This window comes from Arachis stenosperma, chromosome 5 (assembly GCF_014773155.1).
Source record: "Arachis stenosperma cultivar V10309 chromosome 5, arast.V10309.gnm1.PFL2, whole genome shotgun sequence".
Classification (NCBI taxonomy): Eukaryota; Viridiplantae; Streptophyta; class Magnoliopsida; order Fabales; family Fabaceae; genus Arachis; species Arachis stenosperma.
In genome coordinates, this window is record NC_080381.1 from 11952835 (window position 1) to 11978038 (window position 25204).

Below are 25204 nucleotides of genomic sequence, written 5' to 3' on the forward strand. Positions count from 1 at the left end.
GTTGGCTTGGTTTTTTGGCTTCAAAGGTGGAGGCTTCCCTCTTCTATAAAAAGAGAGAACAGCCACGGGTTGAAGTAAGGAGAAAGTGTGAGAATGCAAGGCACATGGTTCTTAGAGCTACCTGAGCTAACAGATTTTCTTCTCCTTCAATGTATTCTGTTTAGTATTTTTTTTGTTTAATTTTGTCTTGTCTTGAGTCTCATGGAAAAAGACAAACAGTGAGGTTTGTAAGAAAAAGTCATAGAGCGAAAAAAGGCAGAGAGTGCAAAATTAAAAGAAAAAGTCATAGATGTCCTTAGAATTCCTTTGTACATCTGTGTTGTGTTTCATGATTCTGTGGGAATCTCCTTGTAAGTTGGGTTAACATTTTACAGTCTGTAATCAAGAAGATTATAGTGAAATTCCATCATTGTTGTAATGGAGACTGAATGTAGGCTGCACTGCACTTAGCAGCTGAACCAGGATATATCTGGGTGTAATTTTCTCTCTCTTCTACTCCATTTCTGTTTCTACTACACAGGAGTTAAAATTGAAAAATATCTCGTGCCAAGTGACGAGACAAAAATAAAAGTCTCGTGGCTAGAGACGAGACAAAAATAAAAAAGTCTCCTTAAAAACCAGCAAGTATAATCAAGTAAAAAGGGGGCTAAAATTCAACCTCCTTCTCTTAGCCACTGAAAAACCATCAACTTTTAATATATACATAACTATAAAATATAAAAGAGATATATAAAAAAATAATTTATATATAATAATAATAAGGTGTGGGCTCTATTCAGTATGAATGACACATTTTACCTTTTATCTTAGTATCTTATAAATATTTAATTGAAAAATTAGTATTAGTGATAATTTTCATCTTTAAAAAAAATGCAAAGGTTTGTTTGTTTGTGGCTGTTGTTTGTTTGTTTATTATTGCTGCCCTTCAATTTTTTGGTAAAACCAAATAGATGTAATGTAAATGATTTCAGAGAGGAAGAATAACTTTCTTAATTTGAGTAATTAATTTAGAATTTTAAGATATGCATACATATAATTCTTTGAATAATATTAAAAAGTCGTAGCTAATCTAAGTTAATTATCACTATAGATATATAAAAAAATTCCTTGCATTCAATAATTATTCAAATTTCCAATCATATTGGTATTCTGACGAGATCTTGTAGACTGCGTTTATTTTCTGGTAGACAAAATTACAAAAAGATAAAATATTAAAATTTATTTGATAGATAATATAGATTATATGTTGGTTTACAAAGACAGAATATTAAAACAAAAATACAAAATACAAAATATAAAATTATATTTGATAAATAAAATATAGATAAAAGGATTGTATTATAAAAAATACTGATTTAATTTAGTGTATTTTGTATCCATTTTAATGAGAAGGATATCGAAACATTAATAAGAGATATAACTTATTTTTTATTTTTTCTTTTATTATTTTTATTAATTTTTTATAATTATATTTTTTATTATTATATTTTTCTTCTAAAATTTTTTTAATGAAAAAAATAAAATAAATTTAATTTTTATAATTTGTTCTAGTTTATCATCAAACAAAATACAAGAATATTAATTTTTGTGTCTCTGTCTTTTGTATATTGTTCTCGGTGTCTTGTCTTATCTTGTCTTATTCTCATAACCAAACGCATATAGATAGAGATATTGTATTCAAAGACACTGGATTAGTATATTTTATCTTCATCCTGACAAAAAAAACACTGAAACACTAACAAAAAATACAACTTATTTTTTTATTTTTTTATTATTTTTGTTAATTTTTTATTATTATATTTTTTTTCAAATTTTTTGAATAAAAAAAGAATAAATTAAATTTTTATAATTTATTTTAGTTTATTACCAAATAAAATACAAGAACACTAAATTTTATGTCTTTACGTGTTCTAAGTGTTTTGTCTTATCCAATTCTCAAAACCAAATACCCCATAAAGACATCTCTAAATCTCTAATAAATAATTAAAGCTTTTGAAACTCAAACCTTTCTACTAAGGGAGTTACTCAGATAAAGACGCTTAAAATATCATTTTTTAAATATTTTCTAGTAATTAAAATTCAATATATATAATCAATTGAACTATATTTTTTTTTTGTTAAAATTAGATTAGATAAATTGATTTAGCCAAAAAATCGGTAAACCAAATATTAAATCGGTCTAAATTAATATATTTTTTTATAAAAAATGACTACAATAACCTTATTATAGAAAATGACTAAAATACTTATATATATATATATATATATATATATATTTTAAATATTGAGAACCCTAGATCCTAACCCTATGACAGTACAAAAAGAAGAGAACAGTTTAAAATTAGAGTTTTCAAAATTATATAATAATAATAATAATAATAATAATAACAATAATAATAATATTTTAGTCATTTTTTATAAAAAAATATTATAGTAATTTTTTATAAAAAATATTAATTTAAACTGGTTTAAAGTGTAATTTATTGATTTTTTAATAAAATTAATTTGTCTGATTTAATTTTGACAAAAATAATATAATTTAATTATTATGTGTATTAAATTTTAATTATTAAAAAATATTTTTAAAAAAATCTTTTAAGCATATTTATTTGAGTGGCTCTTTATCACACCAATAAAATAAGAAGGAAGAGCCTCTAATATTTGACAATTGCGCTTATATACAAGATGATCACACAACTTATTATGGATATGGATCATACAACAGAAAACATTTTGGTTTCACAATTAATTTGCCCAAAAAATTATATTATAAAAAGAACATGATCGAGTTATTATTATTTTTTGTTTCAGCAGTATAATAAGCAACAGAACAGTCCATCACTGAAGAAACTTCTTAGTATGGAACCAACGACAAAGAATGGTCTAAAACAAGCAAAAGATTTGGTAGCTCTTGTCATAAAAGTACGATTTAAGCAAATCATGATTAAAATATGATTTCAAATAATGACGAAACACATAAATAATAAGATCATATATATAAAGCCAATACTATTTTACAAACAACACATGAGGAGATCAAATCCTGTCGGTAGTAACACCGATGTTTTACCATTATCATGGCATGCATGATAAGCACATGTTTTTTCTTGCATTAAATTTTTTGAGAAATATTCACTAGCTAGAACGGCAAAAAGAGTTTCTGGTATTAGGCATTAGCACACTAACCCTTCAACCATTACTTCTCCTTAAAGACAAAGCTTAGCCAATGTATATTAAGGTTTGTTTGGTTTCATGTAACTCTCACATTCAGGTCAAAAACCTAGCTCAGCCTCTACGGATCAAATAAAACTATATGGCCTGTTATTACCTGTAACATACATATATATACATGCATATCTTTATCAGAATTTCGCTTACAAGTTTACGTGTACAACTCATTGAATTACCAACTAATTACTCTAAGGTGTATTTTTATTTATTTAATTCTTCATGCAACAAACTGAAAAGTTCTTCCTACCTTCCCATTATTATTCATATAAATACTTCATGTGTGCTACTACATGATGCATTAATCATTCACAAGAATCAAATTTTCAAACAATATACGCAATAATGGCAAGCTTGTGTGGTTTCATGCATAACAGTGTCTTAACCTTTCTCTTCTGCTGTATGATGATTGTTGGCTTAATAATGCCTTCACCATCTGAAGCTGCCATAAAGAAATACAAATTTGATGTGAGTTATATTTGTTTGACCATATCAATTATCATAATCTACTGCTTATATTAGATATCCATGCAAAAATGCAAAACAACTCTTGATTTATATATCATTTTTCTGCTTTCTACGTACACAGATTCAATTGAAGAGTGTGAGTAGGCTGTGCCATGCAAAACCCATTGTAACAGTAAATGGAAGGTACCCAGGGCCAACTGTTTATGCTAGAGAAGGAGATAGAGTACAAGTCACTGTCACCAACCATGTACAATACAACTTGTCCATTCATTGGTAAGCCAAATTAACATTTTAAAATGTATGTTATTCATGACTTAATTATGCTTAATTATTAGTTAATGTTAATTAATACATAGGCATGGGCTCAAACAACATCGCAATGGGTGGGCTGATGGACCCGCTTATATCACACAGTGTCCTATTCAAACCGGAAACAGCTACACTTATGACTTTAATGTTACTGGGCAAAGAGGAACACTGTGGTGGCATGCACACATTCTCTGGCTCAGGGCCACTGTGTATGGTGCAATTGTCATTATGCCTAAACTTGGAACACCATTTCCTTTCCCACAGCCAGCTAGAGAGTTCGAAATTCTCCTAGGTGAATGGTGGAACAATGATGTGGAAGAAATTGAGAAACAAGGGACCCAAATGGGAGTGCCACCAAATATCTCAGATGCACATACAATCAATGGCAAACCAGGACCTCTATTTCCTTGTTCTGACAAGCGTAAGAAAATTAATTAAATATTCAGTCATGCTACGTAGTGTATACTAAAATCAGTCATTGGTATAAAATACATGTTAAAATATAAATATACATTGAAAATAAATTAAACCACATATATATTTATATACAAATATATTAATAGCTGATTTTAATTGTTGATTTTAGGGTACAAATAGCATTTTTGATAAACATTAGTGCATGAAATTAAACATATGTTTTTATACTATGCAAGATATTTGTTTTAACTGCGTATTTGTTTCAATTTATTCAGACACTTATGTAATGGAGGTGGAACAAGGGAGGTGTTACCTGCTGAGAATCATCAATGCTGCACTCAATGATGAACTCTTTTTCGCCATTGCGGGTCACAACATGACAGTTGTGGAGGTTGATGCAGTTTACACAAAACCATTCACCACAAGTTCCATACTAATTGGACCAGGACAAACCACAAACGTTTTAGTCCATGCCAACAATGTTCCAAGCAGGTACTTCATGGCCGCAAGGGTCTTCATGGATGCTCCAATCTCAGTTGACAACAAAACCGCCACAGCTATATTCCAATACAAAGGCATCTCAAACACTGTGATCCCTTCTCTGCCTCAACTTCCTGCTAAAAATGACTCAGCATTTGCTCTGAGTCTCAACAAGAAACTCAGAAGCCTAAACTCTGATCAATACCCTGCTCTTGTTCCTCTCAAAGTTGATAGAAACCTCTTCTACACTATTGGTTTAGGCATGAATCCTTGCCCTACGTGTGTCAATGGAACAAGACTAGTTGCTTCATTGAACAATGTCTCATTTGTGATGCCACAAACTGCACTTCTTCAAGCTCACTATTTAAACCTCAAGGGCGTTTTCAGAACTGATTTTCCTGATAGACCTTCAAAACCTTTCAACTATACCGGTGCGCCGCTAACGGCAAATCTTGCCACCTTAACGGGGACACGGCTTAGCAAGATTGCCTTCAATTCTTCGGTGGAGCTGGTTTTGCAAGATACCAATCTCCTCTCAGTTGAGTCACATCCATTCCACCTTCATGGATATAATTTCTTTGTTGTTGGAACTGGTGTTGGTAACTTTGATCCATCTAAAGACCCTGCTAACTACAACTTGGTTGACCCCATTGAAAGGAACACCGTTGGAGTTCCCACCGGTGGTTGGGTAGCTATTCGTTTCAGGGCCGATAATCCAGGTAAAAACACTGTTTAAACACCACACACAAATAAAACAGTAATATTAGGGAGACAAAAAAAAATCAGAACCTAACTTATTTAGCAATAATAATAAATACTAAATAAGATAATATCTAATTGTTTTTGGCTAATTTTTTTTGTTATTAAACATTTTTGCATATAAAAATACAAGTCATACAAATATTTCTCTTAAATAGTCATATTCTTCTTCTGTAGTGACATTTTTCCCCTGTGTATGGTGATATATATATATATATATATATATATAGGTGTTTGGTTCATGCATTGTCATCTGGAGCTGCACACTGGTTGGGGATTGAAAATGGCTTTTCTTGTTGAAGATGGACCAGAAAAAGATCAATCTGTTTTGCCACCACCAAAGGACCTTCCCACATGCTAGCCGTCTACACTAAATTATAGGAAAACAAGGATTGGATTGTATTGAACGTTTTTTCTAATGTTTTTGTTGTGTTCTTTTATTTGTCTGCTTAGCCTTCCGCTGGTAAATTTTGCAGAAGGCTTTTAATTGTGAATTAATAAGAACAGAGCAATGTAAGGAAGCTTTTTGGGATTTATTTTGTTGAATTTTCAAATGTGATTCATTACTGTTTTCTTGTTATTTGTGCGAGTGTTGATTTCTAGCTATGATTGAACTCAAAGTACATTGGTTACCAAACTAACACGGTTACACTAAATCCACATTGATTATTGTTATATACTAATTAACTTTATAATAACATGAATATAAATATAAAAGAAGTTGATTAGAGAGATATGTGTACTAAATCTCCATTTTAGTCGCTAAGATTCATATGCCTATTTATTTTGGTCGTTGAAATTTAAAATTACCCATACTAATCTTTTAGATTTAAGTTTGAGCACCAATGTGGTTTTTCGACTCTTTCCGATGATGACCAGACAAATGAAATGCTGAGTAAAGATGATGAATAAACAACATCGTTTATCTTTGGCACCCAAACAAATAAAAAATGTCGTCGCTTTGTATATGAAGGAAGAAAAAATGATGGAGACCCAAAATAAATTATTTTTCTTCTTTTCTACCTCCACTATTCTTCATTTCTGACTTGTTGGGCGCCAAAAAGAAATGATGGTATTTATTTATCATCCGACGTAGTAGGAAATATACCATCTCAACACTCCATTTGCCTAATCATCGCCAAAAAGAATCGTAGGACTATATTGGTGCCCAAACTTAAATCTAGAGGACTAATATAAATAATTTTGATAAAACAATATATATCAAGTAACTTTGTTATTCACTGGCTGGTTTAAATTAGTTTTGGAATTCAAATCTACATTGCCAGCTTAAAAGATATTGTAAAAAAAATTATCCTATATATATTAAAAATTATCTTTTATAATTCTCATTTTATACAATATTATAATATTTATTTCTATACGATAATAAATTTATATGTATTAATAAAATAAAAATTTTAACAAATAAAATATGATATATAGATTATATTATTCATGTCAGTATATATATTTTTTTAAAAAAATATATCATATTATTATCTTAATTAAAACATTCTTACAATTTATTAGAAAAAAGACAAAAAAATCCTTAAGTATAATTCACATGTCATATTTTTATTTTTTTAATAAATTATAAAGATATTTTAATAAATACAATGATATGATATATTTAAAAAAAACTTAAATATTGGCTTAAATAATATAATTCACATTAGTATTTTTATTTATTTATATTTTTATCATATCACTATATCTAAATTTATTATGGAAAACAAACACCTAAATTTATAGCTTTAATTTGATTAATGAAAATACAACTTCAAATGTCCAATAAATACCTTATGGTAATAATAAGATTATCAAATTACCTTTTGATCAGTCACTAAAAAAAATTACCTTTTGATGTGGGTTTTTTACTTAAATAAAATAAAAAGAGAAAGAAATTATTAAATTCTCCTAAATCACATTTTGAAATATGAATATCCTGTTTTTACTATTATATAAATCGTTCTAGGAGGTTGAGGTTTATATAATATGTTAGTCTTGCCACCATATAACAATTTATGCATGAATGTGAATTTCGAAAGAAGCATAAATCGTGCCAGGACCTAGGGGTTTAGGAGTGGACATAAATTGTTCCAGGCTAGAGTAAGTCACGTGTTGGCAGACTTAACCTCACCAGGGAGGCACGATTTACGTGCAAAAGAGGACACCATTCACCTTGGCGCGATTTACGATCATTTATGAGACCCTCAACAACCTGCAACGATTAATGTATCAGGGAGCTAACCCCAAGGAGGTTGCAATGATTTAAGCTTGTTTGGATCCCTGTAGACTTTGTGGCGATTCACGAAGTGGACCATCAGCCTCTATTGATTCCTTGCCGAAAGCTTTGGGAGAGAAGGTGGGTGAGGAAGACAGCCAGCATTTTTTTGGGTGGCAGTGAGTTGAGGTGGGCGGCATTCTCTGGTGACGGTGCGGCGGTGGGTAGGCAGAGCAGCCACTGCCTGACATAGTAGGGCACAGAGCGGCGAGGTGTGTAAGGATGGTCGCCAATCAAGGAGATATGTACCGCTTGAATGACATTGCACATGTCGCCAAATTTATCGACCAAGAGGTTAGTTATCGGAATCCATATTTAGTTGAGTTAGTTGATGTTATAGTTCTTCTGTTTGTTACATTGGTATGTTGATGAGTTAAATATGGTTTGAATATGGATGTTAGAACATTGGGTCTCAGCATGTTGTAGGATGCGTTGTTTAGTGATCTCGTAGGTTCTTGGTTGGTGCACGGGATGTTAGATGTTAAATTTTTTAATGACAGAGAGAAATTTGTTTACGACCAAACGAGCTTAAATCATTGCAACCTCCTTAGGGTTAGCTCCCTGATACATTAATCGTTGCAGGTTGTTGAGGGGTCTCATAAATGATCGTAAATCGCGCCAAGGTGAATGGTGTCCTCTTTTGCACGTAAATCATGCCTCCCTGGTGAGGTTAAGCCTGTCAACACATGACTCAGTCTGGTCTAAGACAATTTATGTCCACTCCTAACCCCCTGAGCCCTGGCACAATTTTATGCTTCTTTTGAAATGTCTATGCATGCATAAATCATCCTAAGGTGTCAAGACTAACATATTATATAACCTCCAACTCCCTAGACGATTTATATAATAGTGGAAACAGGATATTCACGTTTTAAAATGTGATTTAGGAGAATTCAGTAATTTCTTCCTCCCTTTGATATCTCCACTCAATCGAATAATTATGGTGAATATTAAGAAAAAATTACACTAAACATAACTAAAAGAAATAGTCTATATTTTCTGTTTAATTATATATTACATATTTTCAAAATTAATTTTAATAATAATAATATAATTATTAATGTTTTGAAAATCGTTTCAAATTAATCGGTCGAACCGTGAACCGTTAATAATACGATTTGAACAGAAGATAAACTGCAAAATTTGAAAACCAAAATTGATCTGCCGAATTGGCTGGGAATCGGTCGGTCGAACCAAACCGTGACCCGTCCGGTTTTTTAAATTTCCCCAAAATGCCGCGTTTTGCATGCTGGAAGGGGTGAAGGGCCAAAGGGAACCCTAGTCACCCACACTCCCACAGAGGCACACAGACCCACTCACGGACTCACCTCACCCCTCTCCTCTCTGACTCTCTCGAGCCTCCACTTTCACCTCTCACGTCTCCAGTCTCCACTCTCACTCTTCGTTGAGCCACCGCCACTTCCGTTCAGCCACCGCCGCTGTCGCAACATCCGTTGAGCCAACATCACCCAGCTCTGTTCGCGCAGCCACGGACCGTCGCGAAGTCAGCCTTTGAAAATCGCAGCCACTGGCATCGCCAGCTTCCGTCGCGCAGTGTCTTCCCCCCACCGCCGCCAGCTCTGTTCGACACTTTCCGTCGCGCCACTGTCCCCGCCAGCTCTGCATTTTTCCAGGTTTCCAGTCTGTTGATTGTAATAATAATTGTTGAAGCATGATTAATTCATTTAATTGTTGAAGGCTTGAAGCTTATTGCTGGTTATTAGAATATTTTTCAGACAGAATGTTCTTCACATCAAAAGTGATTAATTGTTGGTTCTAAACTGTGCTGTTGATTGTTTGAAGCCTTGAAGCATGAATAATTGTTGAAGCTGATTGCTGGTTATTAGAATATTTTTCACACACTGTATGGAATGTTCTTCACATCAAAATTGACTAATTGTTTGTTCTAAACCTTGTTTTTAATTGCTTGAAGTATGATTAATTGTTGAAGCTAATTGCTTAAAGCATGATTAAATGTTTAATTGTTGAAGCTGAATGCTTGAAGCATGATTAATAATTGAATAATTGTTGAATAATTTTGGATAATTTTGGATGTTGTTTGTTGAGATTATTGGGTAGTGAGATGTTGTGATATTGTAATTGAATAATTGCTGGTTATTAAGAAGATGTTTTCATGAGTACAAAATTAGGAGTACAAAATTAGGAATACACTAAAGAATGAGGACCGCAAAAAATGGTTGATGAATTTTGAGCTTTCTTGTTCAAAACAAACTTTTAGGAATGCCACACCCCCTAACCTCACATCACCGCTCTCTTCTATTCTTTCTGCTACTTCGATTTTTCAGCTTGTAAATACAGCCACAGCTAATAATTAAAAATTAATAAATTTATAACACAAAAATGAATGGAAGGGGTTCAATTATTTTACTTAATTGAATAAACTGGTTAATAATTTAGAAACCAAAGCCATAAAATAAAATCAATATAAGATTCCTTTTCTGGGTTATTAAATCAAATTGTCCAGTAGTTTCCCATGTTCGATACTTAGTTACAGAGTTTATTTACCGGCTTTGAGAGCCTTGTTTGGAATTAAAAATAATGGGCACAATAAAAGTTAGTTAATAAAGTTGTTATATATTTATGTATATACATATATTATTTATTTTATATATTTTTAATGTGTATTCATATTCTACTTGCATTTTATACAAGTTATTTATTTATATTTTATTTATTATTTTATTATAAAATAGTTTTTTGGTTTAATTATGGTCAAATCGGTTGAGTCTATAAACTATTAAACTAGTAATTAGAGCCGTTGCATGATCGATTCGGAACCTTGATAATTACACATGAATTAACATTTATTAGTGTCTTCTTTCCTATAATGGTCTAGACAGTAGAGGTTCTCCCATAAACCCTACACCCAATTGACCCAAAAGCAGTGAATCCGCCATAAACCCTACTACCCTGTTAGGAAGTCATAAGAAACGAACCCATAGGAACAAAATTCCTGAAATGACCCTACCCTAATATCAAACACTGCCAATAACACACTCTTTCCCTCCTCTGCTTCCAGCAGCTCAGAATCGCACCAGCTCCTCATCCTCCTCCGTCGCCGCCTCTGACCACCGCCCTTTTCTTCTCTACCGCTGGAACCACGCTCCTTGTTCCCTGAAGCCACTAGCAAGTCACGCTCTATTCCAGACAACCGTCCTGCGAGCTCGCCGACACCACAACCTTCGCACACGCCGCCGTCTGCCTTCGTCTTTCTCCGCTGGTGCCAACATGGAGGGTTTAGGCAGCCATGCTATGATGGACTCAACGGAGTTGAAGGTTAGTGAGTTATTGAAAGAGGTCCACCTTTATCATTCCTCTCACTTCTCCAGCATCGTTGATAAAACCGTCTCCGCCATAAAGTCATGCATCGACGAAATCCCCGTTGACTTCAAGGTCTGCTCTTTCAAGCTCATATTATTATAATTTGTTCTTTTTGGAGGATTCAACGCTGATTCTTTGAGTGCTGATGAGTTTTCAGGTAACTGCGGATGTAGCACCGAAATTCGTGAGGGACATTGGTGCAGATAAGGTTGACTTCATGTTTAAGAAGCCATCACTCATCGAAATCGGAGGCAGTTATTCTATTCAGAATCTCGTTAGACCTGAGCTCAATGTTGATCTTATTATCAGGTTACCCAAGGTATATTATTTTAATATTCATATAAATTTAAACTAAAAGAAGGGATAACCAAACTTATATACATGTTAATGTTCATGGTATTAATGTCACGCTATTTTCCTATTATTATGTTAGGGGTGTTTCCACGAGAAAGATTACTTAAATTATAGGTACCATGCCAAAAGGTGCCTTTATCTCTGCTTGATCAAGAAGTACTTGGAGGCTTCTCCATCTATTGGTAAGGTTGAATGGTCTACCTTTCAGAATGAAGCCCGAAAGCCTCTGCTGCTTGTTTATCCAGGTAATTTCTTTTTGTTCTTGCACACATTTTACCTTAAAACAATAGTGGCATGGCTAACATTAAAAGGGAAAAATTGCAGCTGCAAAGGTTGCTGAAGTTCCTGGTCTTTTTGTAAGAATCATTCCGTCAGCTACGTCTCTATTTACCTTATCAAAGCTGAACATGAAGCGTAATAACATTCATAATTTGAATCATGGTTTGTTCCTCGACTTCCCCCGATATCTAGTTATCTATATTTTGTTTCATTGAGATAACGGCTTCTTCCCTTTTCTACAACCTATTAATCATTGATTGTTAATATTCTCAAGGGACCACACTTCAGGCTACGCCAAAGTACAATTGTAGCATTCTGGAAGACATGTTTCTAGAGGATACAGAATTTGTCAACAAAACATTTCTTGGTTGGAAGGAAATAAGAGAGGCTTTGATCCTGCTTAAGGTTTGATATTTGAATATTACTTTTGCATCATGCATAACATGATAACATCTAATAATGTTAAAGATATATATATAATAGGGAACACGGAATTGAGTTCTTGTTTCCATTGATCTAGGTTTGGGCTCGACAGAGAAGTTCAATATATGTTCATGATTGCCTGAATGGGTTTTTGATTTCTGTCATACTGGCATATCTTGCTTCTAGGCAACAAATCAGCAATTCAATGAAGGCAATCGAAATAGTTCGGGTTACTTTGAACTTCATTGGTATGTGCATAGACTCTCCTTTGTATCATCATCATGATTGGTCAGTTACAAAAGTGTATCTGTTCAGATTGTTTGCGCTTAAGATAGACATCCATTTCTTTCATGTAAATGCTATGGACAAAATTATTGTAACTTTTGTGCTATACTTGGCTAATGTTTTGGTGTCTACTGTATTTTATGTATTTGCATTTTGCAATTGTTTAACATTGTTCCTCTTTACTGGTATATCCAATTTGATAGTTTTGTTATGGAAGCCTATGCCATATCCTTTCAATCCAGTGTCACATGTAGTTTCTTAATTAATTTTGTAGCCAATTTGCTATTGACAAAGAACCATCACAGATTGGGACTTGGGAGTGGGGATTAGGTTTTGACATTCAATGCACATATGTTGTGTAATAAGTATATATTCATTGTTGCAAATGTTTTTTTTTTTTGTAGCAGCTTCGGAGTCGTGGAGCCGAGGGCTATACTTTCCAAAGACAGGCCTGAGTAGTATTACAAAAGAGGTCCACATCTCTACTTGTTTTTTAATTTTTCCATTATTTGGTTTTGTTTTTCTTTTAACTGTGCTATCATATTATGTGGTATTTAGTTGCATTCACCTTCCATTTGTTATCTGTTCTGATATCAACATCTTGAGTGATTTGGTTCTCTTTTTTCCCTATTGTCTGTTTTTTTATACTTGAGAGAGGGAGCCAGCCCGACCTAGTGAAACAAGGCTTAGTTGTTGACTATCTCATACCTATGATTTTGCATAATATATAATATATTTGCAATTTACAACATGTTATGTGCATTACATTGTCTTAATACAATCATTGTGTCCATGATTTTCATTTTCAGGAAAAGATTCAGCTTAAAGAGTCATTTCCTGTTATCATATGCCATCCATCTGGAGGATTCAATTTGGCTTTCCGAATGTCTAGAAATGGTTTAAATCAGGTATGTAGGCCATAATACCAATTTTAATGTTTCCTTTTCCTTTTTCTATAGCTGCTGTTCTCCTTATTTTCTTTGCTTTTGTTCCACATATTTTATATTCAGCTTCAAGATGAGGCTGCTTTGACACTTAAGTGCATGGAAAAGTGTAGAGATGGCGGATTTGAGGAAGTTTTTATGACCAAGATAGACTATGCGGTTAAATACGACTATTGCATAAGGTAACTTATTCCGTTTAATTTTTTTTGTGTCCGTTAGTCTGATTGAATGCTTTTCCTGTTGGATGGTAATATAAGTCATAGGAGTGTTACTTTGCGATCTCCATGTTCTAGTGCAAAACTTTTTGCATGTTTTACTTTGTTGTATACTTTTCAATGTTCTTTGTAGATTAATTACATTCTACAATTGGAATCTGATCAATGTAATATGTTGGAAATATAATATAGATACAAAGGAAAATGAAGAATTTCAATTATCATATTTGGATTTTTAGCAGCTCTTGTTTATGTGTCATTAAAATTTTAGCGGATTATATCAAAGGAAGTTTGAACAGAAAAGTTCCGAGCTCCCCTCCTTGGATCAATTTCTTGATGACTGACAGACTGACTTGTAAGCTAAAAATCTATTTTATTACATGATTGCTCTTATAGATTAAATTTGAAGGGAAAGAAGGAGGTATATGTATCAGGATTTTGTTTGGATGATGAGTGCTGGAGATTGTATGAGGAGAAAGTACATGGTATTTTAGCCAAAGCGTTGAATGACAGAGCAAAGTCGATCCAAGTTACATGGAGAAACACACAATGCCAATGGAGTGTGAATGATGTATGGTTTTAAACATGATTTTTCACTATTTCATTTAAATATCATGTTTTGGATACTTTGTTCTTTCTCTTAACTCTAGTTGAATTCACAACTCCAGGGATTGTCTGTACTTGATAAAGAACCATTGTTCATAGGAATTTCAGTGAGTACTTTGGAGAAAGCATTTAGGATAGTTGATATTGGCCCAAATGCTGAAAGTAAAGATGAGGTATATTTTTTTGTCCAAATATAATCTCTTTTTCATTTTGTTTTCAAATTTGTTTCCTTGCATGCAAACAGCCATTACTCATGATTTGAAGCAGGCTCTGGAGTTCCGGAAGTTTTGGGGAGAGAAAGCAGAGCTTAGAAGGTTTAAAGATGGTAGAATTGCTGAAAGCACAGGTTTGGCTTCTTGTGTTCTGACTTAACGTTTAGTTGTTTGACTATCATACCTTTCTATCCTTGTGGCTGAAGTCAAATATCCTGATGACTAACATGATAATGGCATTTTTTATTGTATGAAAAATCATAGTATGGGAAAGTGACCAATGGTCAAGGCATCTTGTTTTGAAAAGAATAGTTGAGCATGTGATTGGTCGACATCTTTCTCTATCCATGGAAAATATTATAGGTGCTGTTGATCAACTGGATTTCTCTTACCTCTTATTAATAACTGCCATGTTTTTGAAATGATTAACTCTTGGCAGATCCTGTATCATACTCTGGAAATTTGCTTGGGGCATTTGATCTTTTATCAAAGCGCTTGCGTCTTATTGAAGACCTCCCTTTGAAGGTGTCAAGTGTACAACCTTTAGACTCTGGTATTTTACCTTAAACTTGTCATTTTCAGTGCTTCTATTTGCGTTTGCATTGTAGTTCACAATTAACAACTAGTATTATTATTTTTTTTCCAAAAAAGAAAAAGTAATTATTGAAACCTGAGCCAGATCAATGTTGCATGTTTATTTTTTATTTACAGCTTTCAGGCTTACATCAGTCTTCCCTCCTGAACCTCATCTTCTAGCTAATGAAAAATTTGAATCTCTGAGACTTAATAAGTATGTTCCATCGTGCATTCAACCTCTGGAAGTCATGATTCAGGTATGGATTTATTCATCGGCAGTGTTAAATGAAGTAAGCTTGATATAGGCAATTTATGACAACTTTCTTCCTATTTTTGGGGCTTTTCACAGCTGGAGGGTTCTGGAAACTGGCCCATGGATGAAATTGCTATTGAAAAGACAAAATCTAGTTTTCTTATTCAAATCGGAGAGAGGTGGGGCCTTGAATCTTTGTTTTACCTTAGGATGGATTCTTTACCAGTATTTCATTCATTATTTATTTTTTTGGTTATTATTGGCAGTCTTCAGAAGACATGGGGGGTGACATGTACTGCCACTGAGAATGATGTAGATGTTTTGATGGCTGGATATGCATTTCGTCTTAAAATTTTGCACGAAAGGGGACTTAATCTGTTAAACAAGGAAGGTACGGGCTTCCACTACTTATATGAATTTGATGACTTAATGGAAATCTTACTTCAATCCTACTTATCAAACCATTTAACATGCAGCAGGAAATGATCAAGCAAAGCGTGTTCATTCTACTGACAAGAAACTTTTTATTCATAGTCAGCATGCAAGCATGATCAATGGTTTACAACGTCGTCACCCAATATATGGGACAGTAGTGAGGTGAATGTTTGAAAATTTCTTTGTTAAGCTATATTGCATTTGTAATGTGGAACTAATACATGGATTTTCATGTTGATAGACTTGCAAAACGATGGGTTTCTTCACATTTATTTTCAGCTTGCTTGTTAGAGGAGGCTGTTGAGCTATTGGTTGCATATGTCTTTCTGAATCCCTTTCCGCTTGGTGTTCCTTGCGCAAGAATCAATGGGTTTTTAAGGTGCATTTCTAAATCATTGCTGGTAATCAAATCAGCAATCATAATTTTGACTAGAGATGAATGTTTAATTATTTATTTTGAGATTGCTTAAACATTGCATCACGTACTCTCTTAACTTATATTACTGGAAACTTATGTTCTATGTTGAAATATCACAAAATTGGGTGTGAAGTTGCGCGGATAATTCTCCTTAGATTTAGGATTCAGTATATATCAGATTGCTGTTAAGCACTTAGGTGTTTTCTAGCACTTTTTCTAGTTTTCATATACTTGTCCGATTTGTTGACAGGTTCCTGAGATTACTCTCACAGTATGATTGGACTTATTCACCATTGATTGTTGACATAAATAATGACTTAAGCCCAAGTGATGAGAAAGAAATAAATGTAAGTCGTGTGATTGAGCACATCAGTAAAGACTGATTGATTATGTTGGTCTTCAGTCAAACGTAATATCTTCTTGACAACTGTGGATTTTCAGGATAACTTTTTGCTAAGAAGGAAAGGTCAAGGAGAGAATGGGAAAAGTACGGAAGCAGGAATGTTCTTAGCTACAGTTTATGATAAGGCATCTGAGTCTTGGACTGGAGTATCACCAAGTGTTCTGGTTAGTTCTTCCTGTCATCCTGTGATTGGATATTTTACAGCATTTTTCCCAGTTATTAAGGCCTGATTTTGAGTGTGATGGGAAGTGTGATTATTACTGATACAATGCAATTATGTGATTTTGCTAGCTATAACAATGCATTACCTTTATATGTTTGATAATTTCATTGTCTTTGGACTTGTCGTTTTGGTAATGCATTTAAATATTGGAGTAATTCTCTATGATATATGGTCATACATGGATTCAGATTGTGTTTTAAGTAAGAATAAATGTAAGTAATTCTTTCTGCTTATTTAATTTCTGCATTATTTGTTTCTAACAGGAACTTAAAAGGTTAGTTGCATATGCCAGAAGCAGTGCAAATTTGTTGACAAAACTCACTTTTCAGGAGGAGGTTGGTCCATATAGATGGGAGGTAAGTGGAGCACCTTTTTCAGTTCCTTAATTGTTTCAAATTTTAATAAAAAATGAGATATCTTTTTCACAAACTTGATGAGTTATTAAATTATTGCTGCAGTGCCTTTTTCGAACTCCTTTAAACAATTATGATGCCATAATTCTTCTCCACAAGGCCAAACTCCCATATCCCCAAAGACTTCTCTTTCCATCTGAAGCTGATAATGGTACAATTCCTAATAACTGGTAGTTTATACAATTGTACAGTCCATGAATGGTTTAAGTGTGATGGGAAGTGTGATTATTACTGATACAATGCAATTATGTGATTTTGCTAGCTATAACGGGTTTATCTGATCAACATTGATGGTTATATAGAAATGTTCAAGATATATGATTCATATGATAACGAGGACTATAAGTAGTTGACAGGATGGATATTTTATGTTTTTAGCTTCTCTGCTTCAATTTCAGATTTTGTGCTTGACTAATAAAATGATATTCATATTTGCAATGTTGGCAGGAAAACTCATTGCTAGAGGGCATGCTAGCAAGTCTTTTCAACCCTTCTTGTTGCCTAAAGATTTGAAGGGTAAACCAGCAGCACTTAAAAATAAGTTGCTTATAGACTTTGATCCATCAAGGTTCTTTGTCAGAGATTTAGAGGCAAGTACAGTGAAAATAATTTGACGGTGAACATAACATGGTGTGTTTCTTATGCCTAATTTTGATACTTCCATCTATCACTTGCAGAAAGAGTTCTCCAACACATTCAAGGTATGGCATGATTCTCTGGGAGGTGATGTAATTGGCCTAACGTGGGTAGAATCTTACTCTTCAAAGGTATGAAAATTGCATTCAGAATTTTATATTTGTGGACTTAGTGCAAAGTACATTAAAAACAAATCTCTCTCTCTTTTGTAACCGTTTTCTTTCCTTTTTTCCATTCTCTTTTAAAGAAGCGGAAGCAAGAGACAGATGTGAATGAAGCACACAACCCACCCAAGGTTTTAAAAGCAGTGGGTCAAGTTGGGAAAGGGTTTGTGAGGAGCATATGCTTTCTAAAGCCTCCAAAGCTCACAAACTAATCCTTATTCCATTTTTGTTTTCCCTCCAGTTGTCAATATGATTACGAGATAATTTTCGAGGTCATTAATATGATCAATTATAAAATTATCACTGATTATTGTGGAGGAAGTGGTTGAATATAGTACCGGTTGTGTGCAGCACAAGAATACAATTTTGGTAGGTAGAAGAGTTGTTGCAGATTGGTGTGTATAATATTTATATTTGTCACTATAACCACAAGTCCTCCACAGCTCGGCAGCTCAACAAGTATGAAGAGCTTATGTTTTCCATTAGTGTAATCTGATTGGCATATTAATGTATGCTTTTTGGGAAATTTTATTTATTTATATTCTTTTCACGGTCCTTTGAAAAGAAGGCTGGAAAATGTAATGCTATATCTGAATATTAGCGCAACCGTTATTTAGATTCAATACAGAAGTCCTAATATTGCCCAATTAAAGCTTTGCCAAAGCTGTAGTCTAGCTTAAACTTAAATGAATTATCAGTTAGTTGATTTCTTGGTATAAAAGAAAATCAAGCATTGGCGTATTATGGTGGAAGAATCTCTATTTTATATATAATAGAAGAGCCGTAGATGATTAGCTTCTTGATAAGTGGAGCGGCTAAATTTCTGACGAACTTGAATCCTTTAAATTTTGAATTTTCACTTTAAAAGATAGAGTGTAATTTCTTACCATTAGTTTGATAGGTGAGACAAAAAATAAATATGAAAGAAAAACTATTTAAAGGTAAAAGATCATATTTTACCTTCTAAAATAAAATTCAAAATTTAGAGAATTTAAATCCATTCCTGACAAGTGCTAAATTTCAACAATTGACAAGTGGTTGCAAACAAAGACAACGAAAATTGGAAAAAAGGTTTTTAACCAACTTGCAATAATTTTTTGATATGGATAAAATTTTAGTGTAACATTCATTTATTGAATTTTATGGTATTTTTTAAAATTTTAGGGGCAGGTTGTCTCGTCCTCAAGATTTTGAAAAACACCATAAAATCCAATAAATAAGTATTACACTAAAGTTTTATTAATATCTAAAAATATATGATTGGCAATTTTCTATTATGGCTAATTTTATAGTTTTTCATTTAGTACTTAATTTTTGTCTAACTTATTTTTTATAATAATTTTTAAATATTTAAAATTTTTAACTTTATATTTTTTAATTTAAAATTAATTATTTAATTTTTTTAGTAATTAAACAATAATTTTTAAACATCATAGTTGTTGAGTTTGAAGAACTAACAATATATTATTGATGATGACTAAACATTATTATTAAGTTAAAAGTCTAATTATTTATATGATTAGTTTGTTAAATGTTCTGAAAATTAAACTAACTAAACTGGCCCAATAACGAGCAAACAAAGCCCAACAATAGTTCAAATTTATAAGCTCCAAGAAAATGAATGACTGAATACAAATCACACTCTCAGGCCATATATACCTATAAATTCAAGGAATAAGTGGTTGAATATAATTCACACTACTTTCATAAGCCCAATTGATGATCGAAGCCCATTTACTTGAATTGGTGGCTAACTAAGCAATGGAACTCAAATTTCATCATAACCAAATCACACCGAACCGAATTCTCTCTTCTCTCTTTTTTATTACCCACTTGAAATCACGGAAGTAAAGCAAGAAAAAAGAAAAGTTTTTATTAAAGCTAAAAAGTACAAAAAGTGGGTTACTAATTTCAATCAAAAAAGAAGAAAGTTAAAAAAGTTAGGGTAAAAAGTAAAGATCACATCCGAAGGCTCATAAGAAAAATCTTTTTATTTTTGTGCAACATTGAAACTTATGGAAGAAAATTTTCTCTTTGCATACACCGAATCGAAAAGCTCAAATATTTGGAGGTTATGGATCTTTTCAAAAAATCAATAGTAAAAAAAGTTACTAGAAAGCAAAGTACAAATAAAAGGACTCAGATTCAGGAAGAAATTTAAAAAATAATGAAAGAGAAGATAGAAGGTATGAATGCATGTATGGTTAAATCACTGTTTCTACTCTATATCTCTTCTGGAACGTCGTTGCTGCTGCTGATATTGGGGAAGAAGAAGTCAAATGTGCTGAAGAAGAATTTTAAGTTTTAAAAACTTTACTCCTCTATTAAAGGGATAAATGGTCAAAGGTTGGAGCAAAGAGTGAGAGCATAAAATTTGAGTTCTCATACAAAACTATTACCTTCTTCTCTTTCATGGTTCTCATTGAATATTCTGTCTCAGTCTAATTTTTCTTTGTTTTAATGAAAAAAGGCATTATGATAAAGAATGTAAGAAAAAAGCTATTGAGAGTAAAAAGACAGAGTTAGATTTGGAGAAAAGTCCATGTTTATTTCAAAAATTCTTTGTATGCATTTCTGTTTTGTTTTCATAATCTTGAGGGGATTTCTTTACAAGTTGGGTGAGTACTTCGCAATTGAAGGCTAGGGTGAGTTTCTAGTCAAATTTGATTTGGGTAGAAACTAAGTTTGTCCCAAATATAATTAGATTGAATCCTAGTAAAATTGGTGAATATAATATTAGTTAAAGATAGTGAAATTTTATCATTGTTGTGATGGATTGTATATAGACTACATTGCACTACGTAGCTGAACCAAAAGATATAGCTGTGTTACTTCTCTTTCTCTTCTCTGTTTTTAGTTTTATACTTTAGAAGACAAAATAAAATTATCTCTTATTTGCTCTATTCAGATTAACCTCATAGCTATATACCTTGAATTCAATTTTATTTTGTCTCTTCTTTTAATACAAGACAAAATAAAAGTATCTCTTATTTTTTCTGCACGAAATGACTTAACAAAATTTATAAAATACACTCGCTTTAAAGAATAACCAAACTAAATTAAAAAAAAAAAACTTAAATTCAACTTTCTTCTCTAAACTATTGTATCCATTAATAACAAATACCATTCTATTATTCCAATAATTTCACCACCCTTTTCCTGTTATTACATTCATCATTATATGTCGGCCGTGAAGAATTACTTTATTTTTGGGTTAGTAAATATTGACATGGCTTAATTCAAGTGAAGGAGGATTCATAGCAATACGAGGTAGAACCAGATAAGACAGAAAAGCACTACAAAAGCTTGATCAAGAGATTCAATCTCTAATAAACCAATCTCTTCTCCAAAAGTTAAGAGGGATGTTATTCTCTCTTTTCTTAATCATGTCTTTATTCTATAACTTGGTGTTCCGGTATGATAATCATTTGGTGTTCCTTAATTTTTTTCTTATTTATCTACCTACTAATATAGATGAGTTAATTGGCTAGCCAACACGTTCCAATGTTCCAATACTATGTATTTCTTAATAGAAATTATCCTATGATAATATATCTCAATGTCCTCCTTCCTTTATGTATATTATTTAATTTCTGCACTAAATTTTAGGAGTTTCATATATATAGAAATGTATTTTGGTCAATAGAATAGAGAGATATACACACTATGTTGAATCGCTATTAGCCTCGAGAAAAATCTTTATATTTTTGCTCACATTATTTACATTGTTTTTAATTGATTTAGCTATATATTTGTGAAAATGCAAACTAAAGCTTTTTAGGGGATTACATAAACCGTTAGGTAGCGTTTGGTAGAGAGACAGAGACAGAAAGACTGAGACTGAGAGACAGAGACTAAGAGACAGGGATTGAAACAAATCTTAATATTCTGTTTGGTGCAAAATGAGAGATAGGAATTGAAACAAGAATGAAACTCTAATTTAATTTGTACAAAGGGTAAAATTAGAATTAATTAATTGAAATGAAAGTATTTTAGGTATAAAATGTTATTAAAGTTTCAGTCTCTATCTCTAAAAATTTCAGTCCCCTGCGTCCCTACTTTTTGGAGGTATTGAAATACTGAAATTTTAGAGATAGAGACAAAAATTTTAGTACCAGTCTCTGAACTAACAAACACAATACTGAGTCTCAATCTCTCAGTCTCTATCTCAGTACCTGGAAACAAACGCTACCTTAGAAACAGTAAGAAGTTAGTGTTTTTAAGCTTCTCACCTTCTATTAACTACTCTCTTAACAATTCAAGTTATTTCTCTTTCTCTTTAATGAATTGTTTTTTTTTTCTTGCTTTATGTGTTGCACATTGAGTAAAAAAAGATGCTAGAAAGATGTTCGGTATTTATTATGTGCTTTTCGCTTAAAGCATATGATTTTTTCTTTTTTTAATTTGGAAGATTTTATGGTGCTAAAAGACAAAATTGTTAATACGTCACGATGTTGAGTTGGATGTGTGTCTAAGATACAAATTAACTGATATACCTAGTTATAGGATCTGACAGCATGAATAAAAGCGGGCCCACAATAGATATTTATATATGGGACAAGTAAAAGAAATAGAAGACTTTTAACACTTTACTATAGAAGTAACATCATATAATAATCTAATAAGAGAAATAAAATAAAATAAAGTACTCATCAATTAGGAATTATGAATTTGTTGAAGCTCTTTTTGCAGTTTCAAAGTCGACGCCATATTTCTTTCACACTAGTTGATACATTATCAAAAATGAACCTGTTCCTAACCTTTCATAAGGACCAACTCAAAATCACCATCATCATTCTTTGAGATGAGCTATTGGGTTGGGTACGCAAGACTCACATTCTCAAATTTCACTCAACATAGAAATTAGAGTCTTCGGTGCCCCCACAATGAGAATTTCTTGTTAGAAAGTGAAGAAAATTAATCCAAGTTATACTGGTCATTAGACTTATAGTTTGTTAATGAGATAAGTGAAAATAAATTTAATAATAGTATCTCTGTTTTTTTTTTGTGGTCGAAGTTCGGCTCATCCTTAAACGCTCCTTGCTAAGTATGGAGTGCTGCACACCTTGTGAATTCATTAAATCTGAACTCTTTATTTATTATATTTTATTTGAATGGTCTAGATTTAAAAAGGCAACCTGTTAATCAGGTTAATCATTTTTTTACAAATTTTAGATTTTTTTTGTAAATCTCAGATATTGAGCTGAAGTTCAAAATAAAAAAATAGTATATAAATATTAAAAACAACATATCTGTACAAAAAAGAAAAATTATTGGACTTTAAAATTAAAATAAATAATACATAAAAAATAAATTGAAAATTTATGTACTAAATTCAGAAAAAAAGGATATATTAGAATCTTAAAAAAATAATATTAAATATATATTATGTATATAATATTAAAATTTAAATAAATTTTGTTTTGTGTGAAATAAAACTATAATATTAAATATAAACAAAATGATAAAAAAATTTTGTGTTATATATATAATATTAAAATTTAAATAAATTTTGTTTTATGTGAAATAAAATTATAATATTAAATATAAAGACAATAATAAAAAATTTTGTGTTATATATATATATAATTTTATTTTGTGTGAAACAAAATTAAAACATTAAATATGAATAAAATGATAAAAAAATTTGTATTATATAAATTTAATTAAAAAGAACATATATACAACATAAAAAGCAAACAAACATATAATAATTTTATTTTGTGCGAAACAAAAATTTATATAAAAATATTTATATAATTTTTTATTAACAATTTTTTTATTGAAATATGTTATTTTATTATATTTATAATATATTATTTTGGATAATTATATTATATTATTTAATATATATTATTTAAAAAATATTTAAAATTTATTATTTTGTATTAAGAATATTATTAAAAATATATTATTAGTTTTTCTTAAAATAATATTTTCTTTTATTTGGTTCAAACACTATGACAATAAAAATTTTTTACGTCTACTCAATAAATATTATATTCATTTATTTCTATATTGCATGTAAAATAAATAATTAATGTTTAAAAAAAGTTAATAAAAGAAAGAAGTATTCTTTTTTTACCAACTCTTAGACGAAAACTATGTCATTTGAACTATAACTCGTTGATAAAGAAAGAAATATTCTTAATTATATATTAAATAGAATAATTATTTATTAGGCTCATTCTTATACAAATAATTTTTTTTAATTTTATATCTGTAATATTTTATACCAATTAACTTTAAAATTTAATTATTTTTTGAATAAATTAATAAAAAAATAATACAAATAATTGTTTAAATATAATTATATTTTAATTTTTTATTTTATTACGTACAATTTGAGGATAATTTGAAATAAAAAATAATGAATTTGTTGTAACTGCCATCTATTTTGTGCTTTGACTATGTCGTCATCTGAGAATCATGGCGCCTTCATGGAGACCGGGATTCTTCTACAGAATCGATTTTGCCTTTGGAGTTAGCCAACCAGCAGCAGTGACAAACATGCGTCTTCCTTTTTTATGGCAGCAATTTTTCGGACTTTGAAGGTCATTTATGGTAGAGGTGGAATGTGGTGGGTTCAAGAGCGTTAAAATCTGTGACTAGTCAGAACAATAATGGAAGCACCTGCCAATAAATAAAACAGTGAAAATGCTTAAAGACATCACATCGACAATAACAGAGTAATGGAAAAATTCAATCAAATTTTCCTGAGTACTTTTGTGGTGTAAAGGTTGTTCGTATGTTAAATGAGAGAATTAATATTTTTGTTAGTGTGGGTTTGTTTGTTCAGCCCATGACAAAAAAAAATAATAACAATAATAAATAAATTTAATTTACCTGATAACTTTTGATAGTAGGTTAATTTTTAAAGAGTATTGCACTCCCTACTTTACCTGGAGTGCACTAGCTTTCGCCTTGAAGTTCAGGCAAAGCAGAAGTAGAACTAAGACCAAATACAAACGGAATTTAGAGAAAGAGAGATATTCAAAGTATATAACTCCTCCTGACAAAAAAAACACAACTCCTAATTTCTACTCCCATCTTTCCTACATATCCCATGTGCCTCTGT

General features: G+C 31.6%; 2 protein-coding genes across 2 annotated transcripts; both read left to right on the plus strand.

Annotated features, from left to right (window-relative positions):
• The first annotated feature begins 3550 nt into the window (after window positions 1-3550).
• Window positions 3551-6195, plus strand: LOC130982603 (laccase-11-like). The gene is made up of 5 exons (XM_057906642.1): window positions 3551-3696; window positions 3818-3969; window positions 4053-4426; window positions 4698-5621; window positions 5892-6195. The coding sequence occupies exons 1-5, from the start codon at window positions 3574-3576 to the stop codon at window positions 6020-6022; spliced, it is 1704 nt and encodes a 567-aa protein (XP_057762625.1). The 5' UTR covers window positions 3551-3573; the 3' UTR covers window positions 6023-6195.
• A 3112-nt stretch (window positions 6196-9307) lies between these two features.
• Window positions 9308-18778, plus strand: LOC130982591 (uncharacterized). The gene is given in 27 exon segments (XM_057906628.1): window positions 9308-9579; window positions 10989-11359; window positions 11445-11606; window positions 11721-11886; window positions 11966-12082; window positions 12195-12325; window positions 12441-12591; window positions 13036-13100; window positions 13438-13536; window positions 13639-13754; window positions 14184-14358; window positions 14456-14566; window positions 14661-14739; window positions 14870-15041; window positions 15043-15158; window positions 15317-15438; window positions 15531-15613; window positions 15701-15825; window positions 15911-16031; window positions 16111-16248; window positions 16538-16634; window positions 16729-16854; window positions 17177-17269; window positions 17372-17477; window positions 17774-17920; window positions 18008-18093; window positions 18210-18778. Coding segments are annotated over 26 exon segments (3198 nt in total). The 5' UTR covers window positions 9308-9579; window positions 10989-11194; the 3' UTR covers window positions 18339-18778.
• The last annotated feature ends 6426 nt before the right edge of the window (window positions 18779-25204 follow it).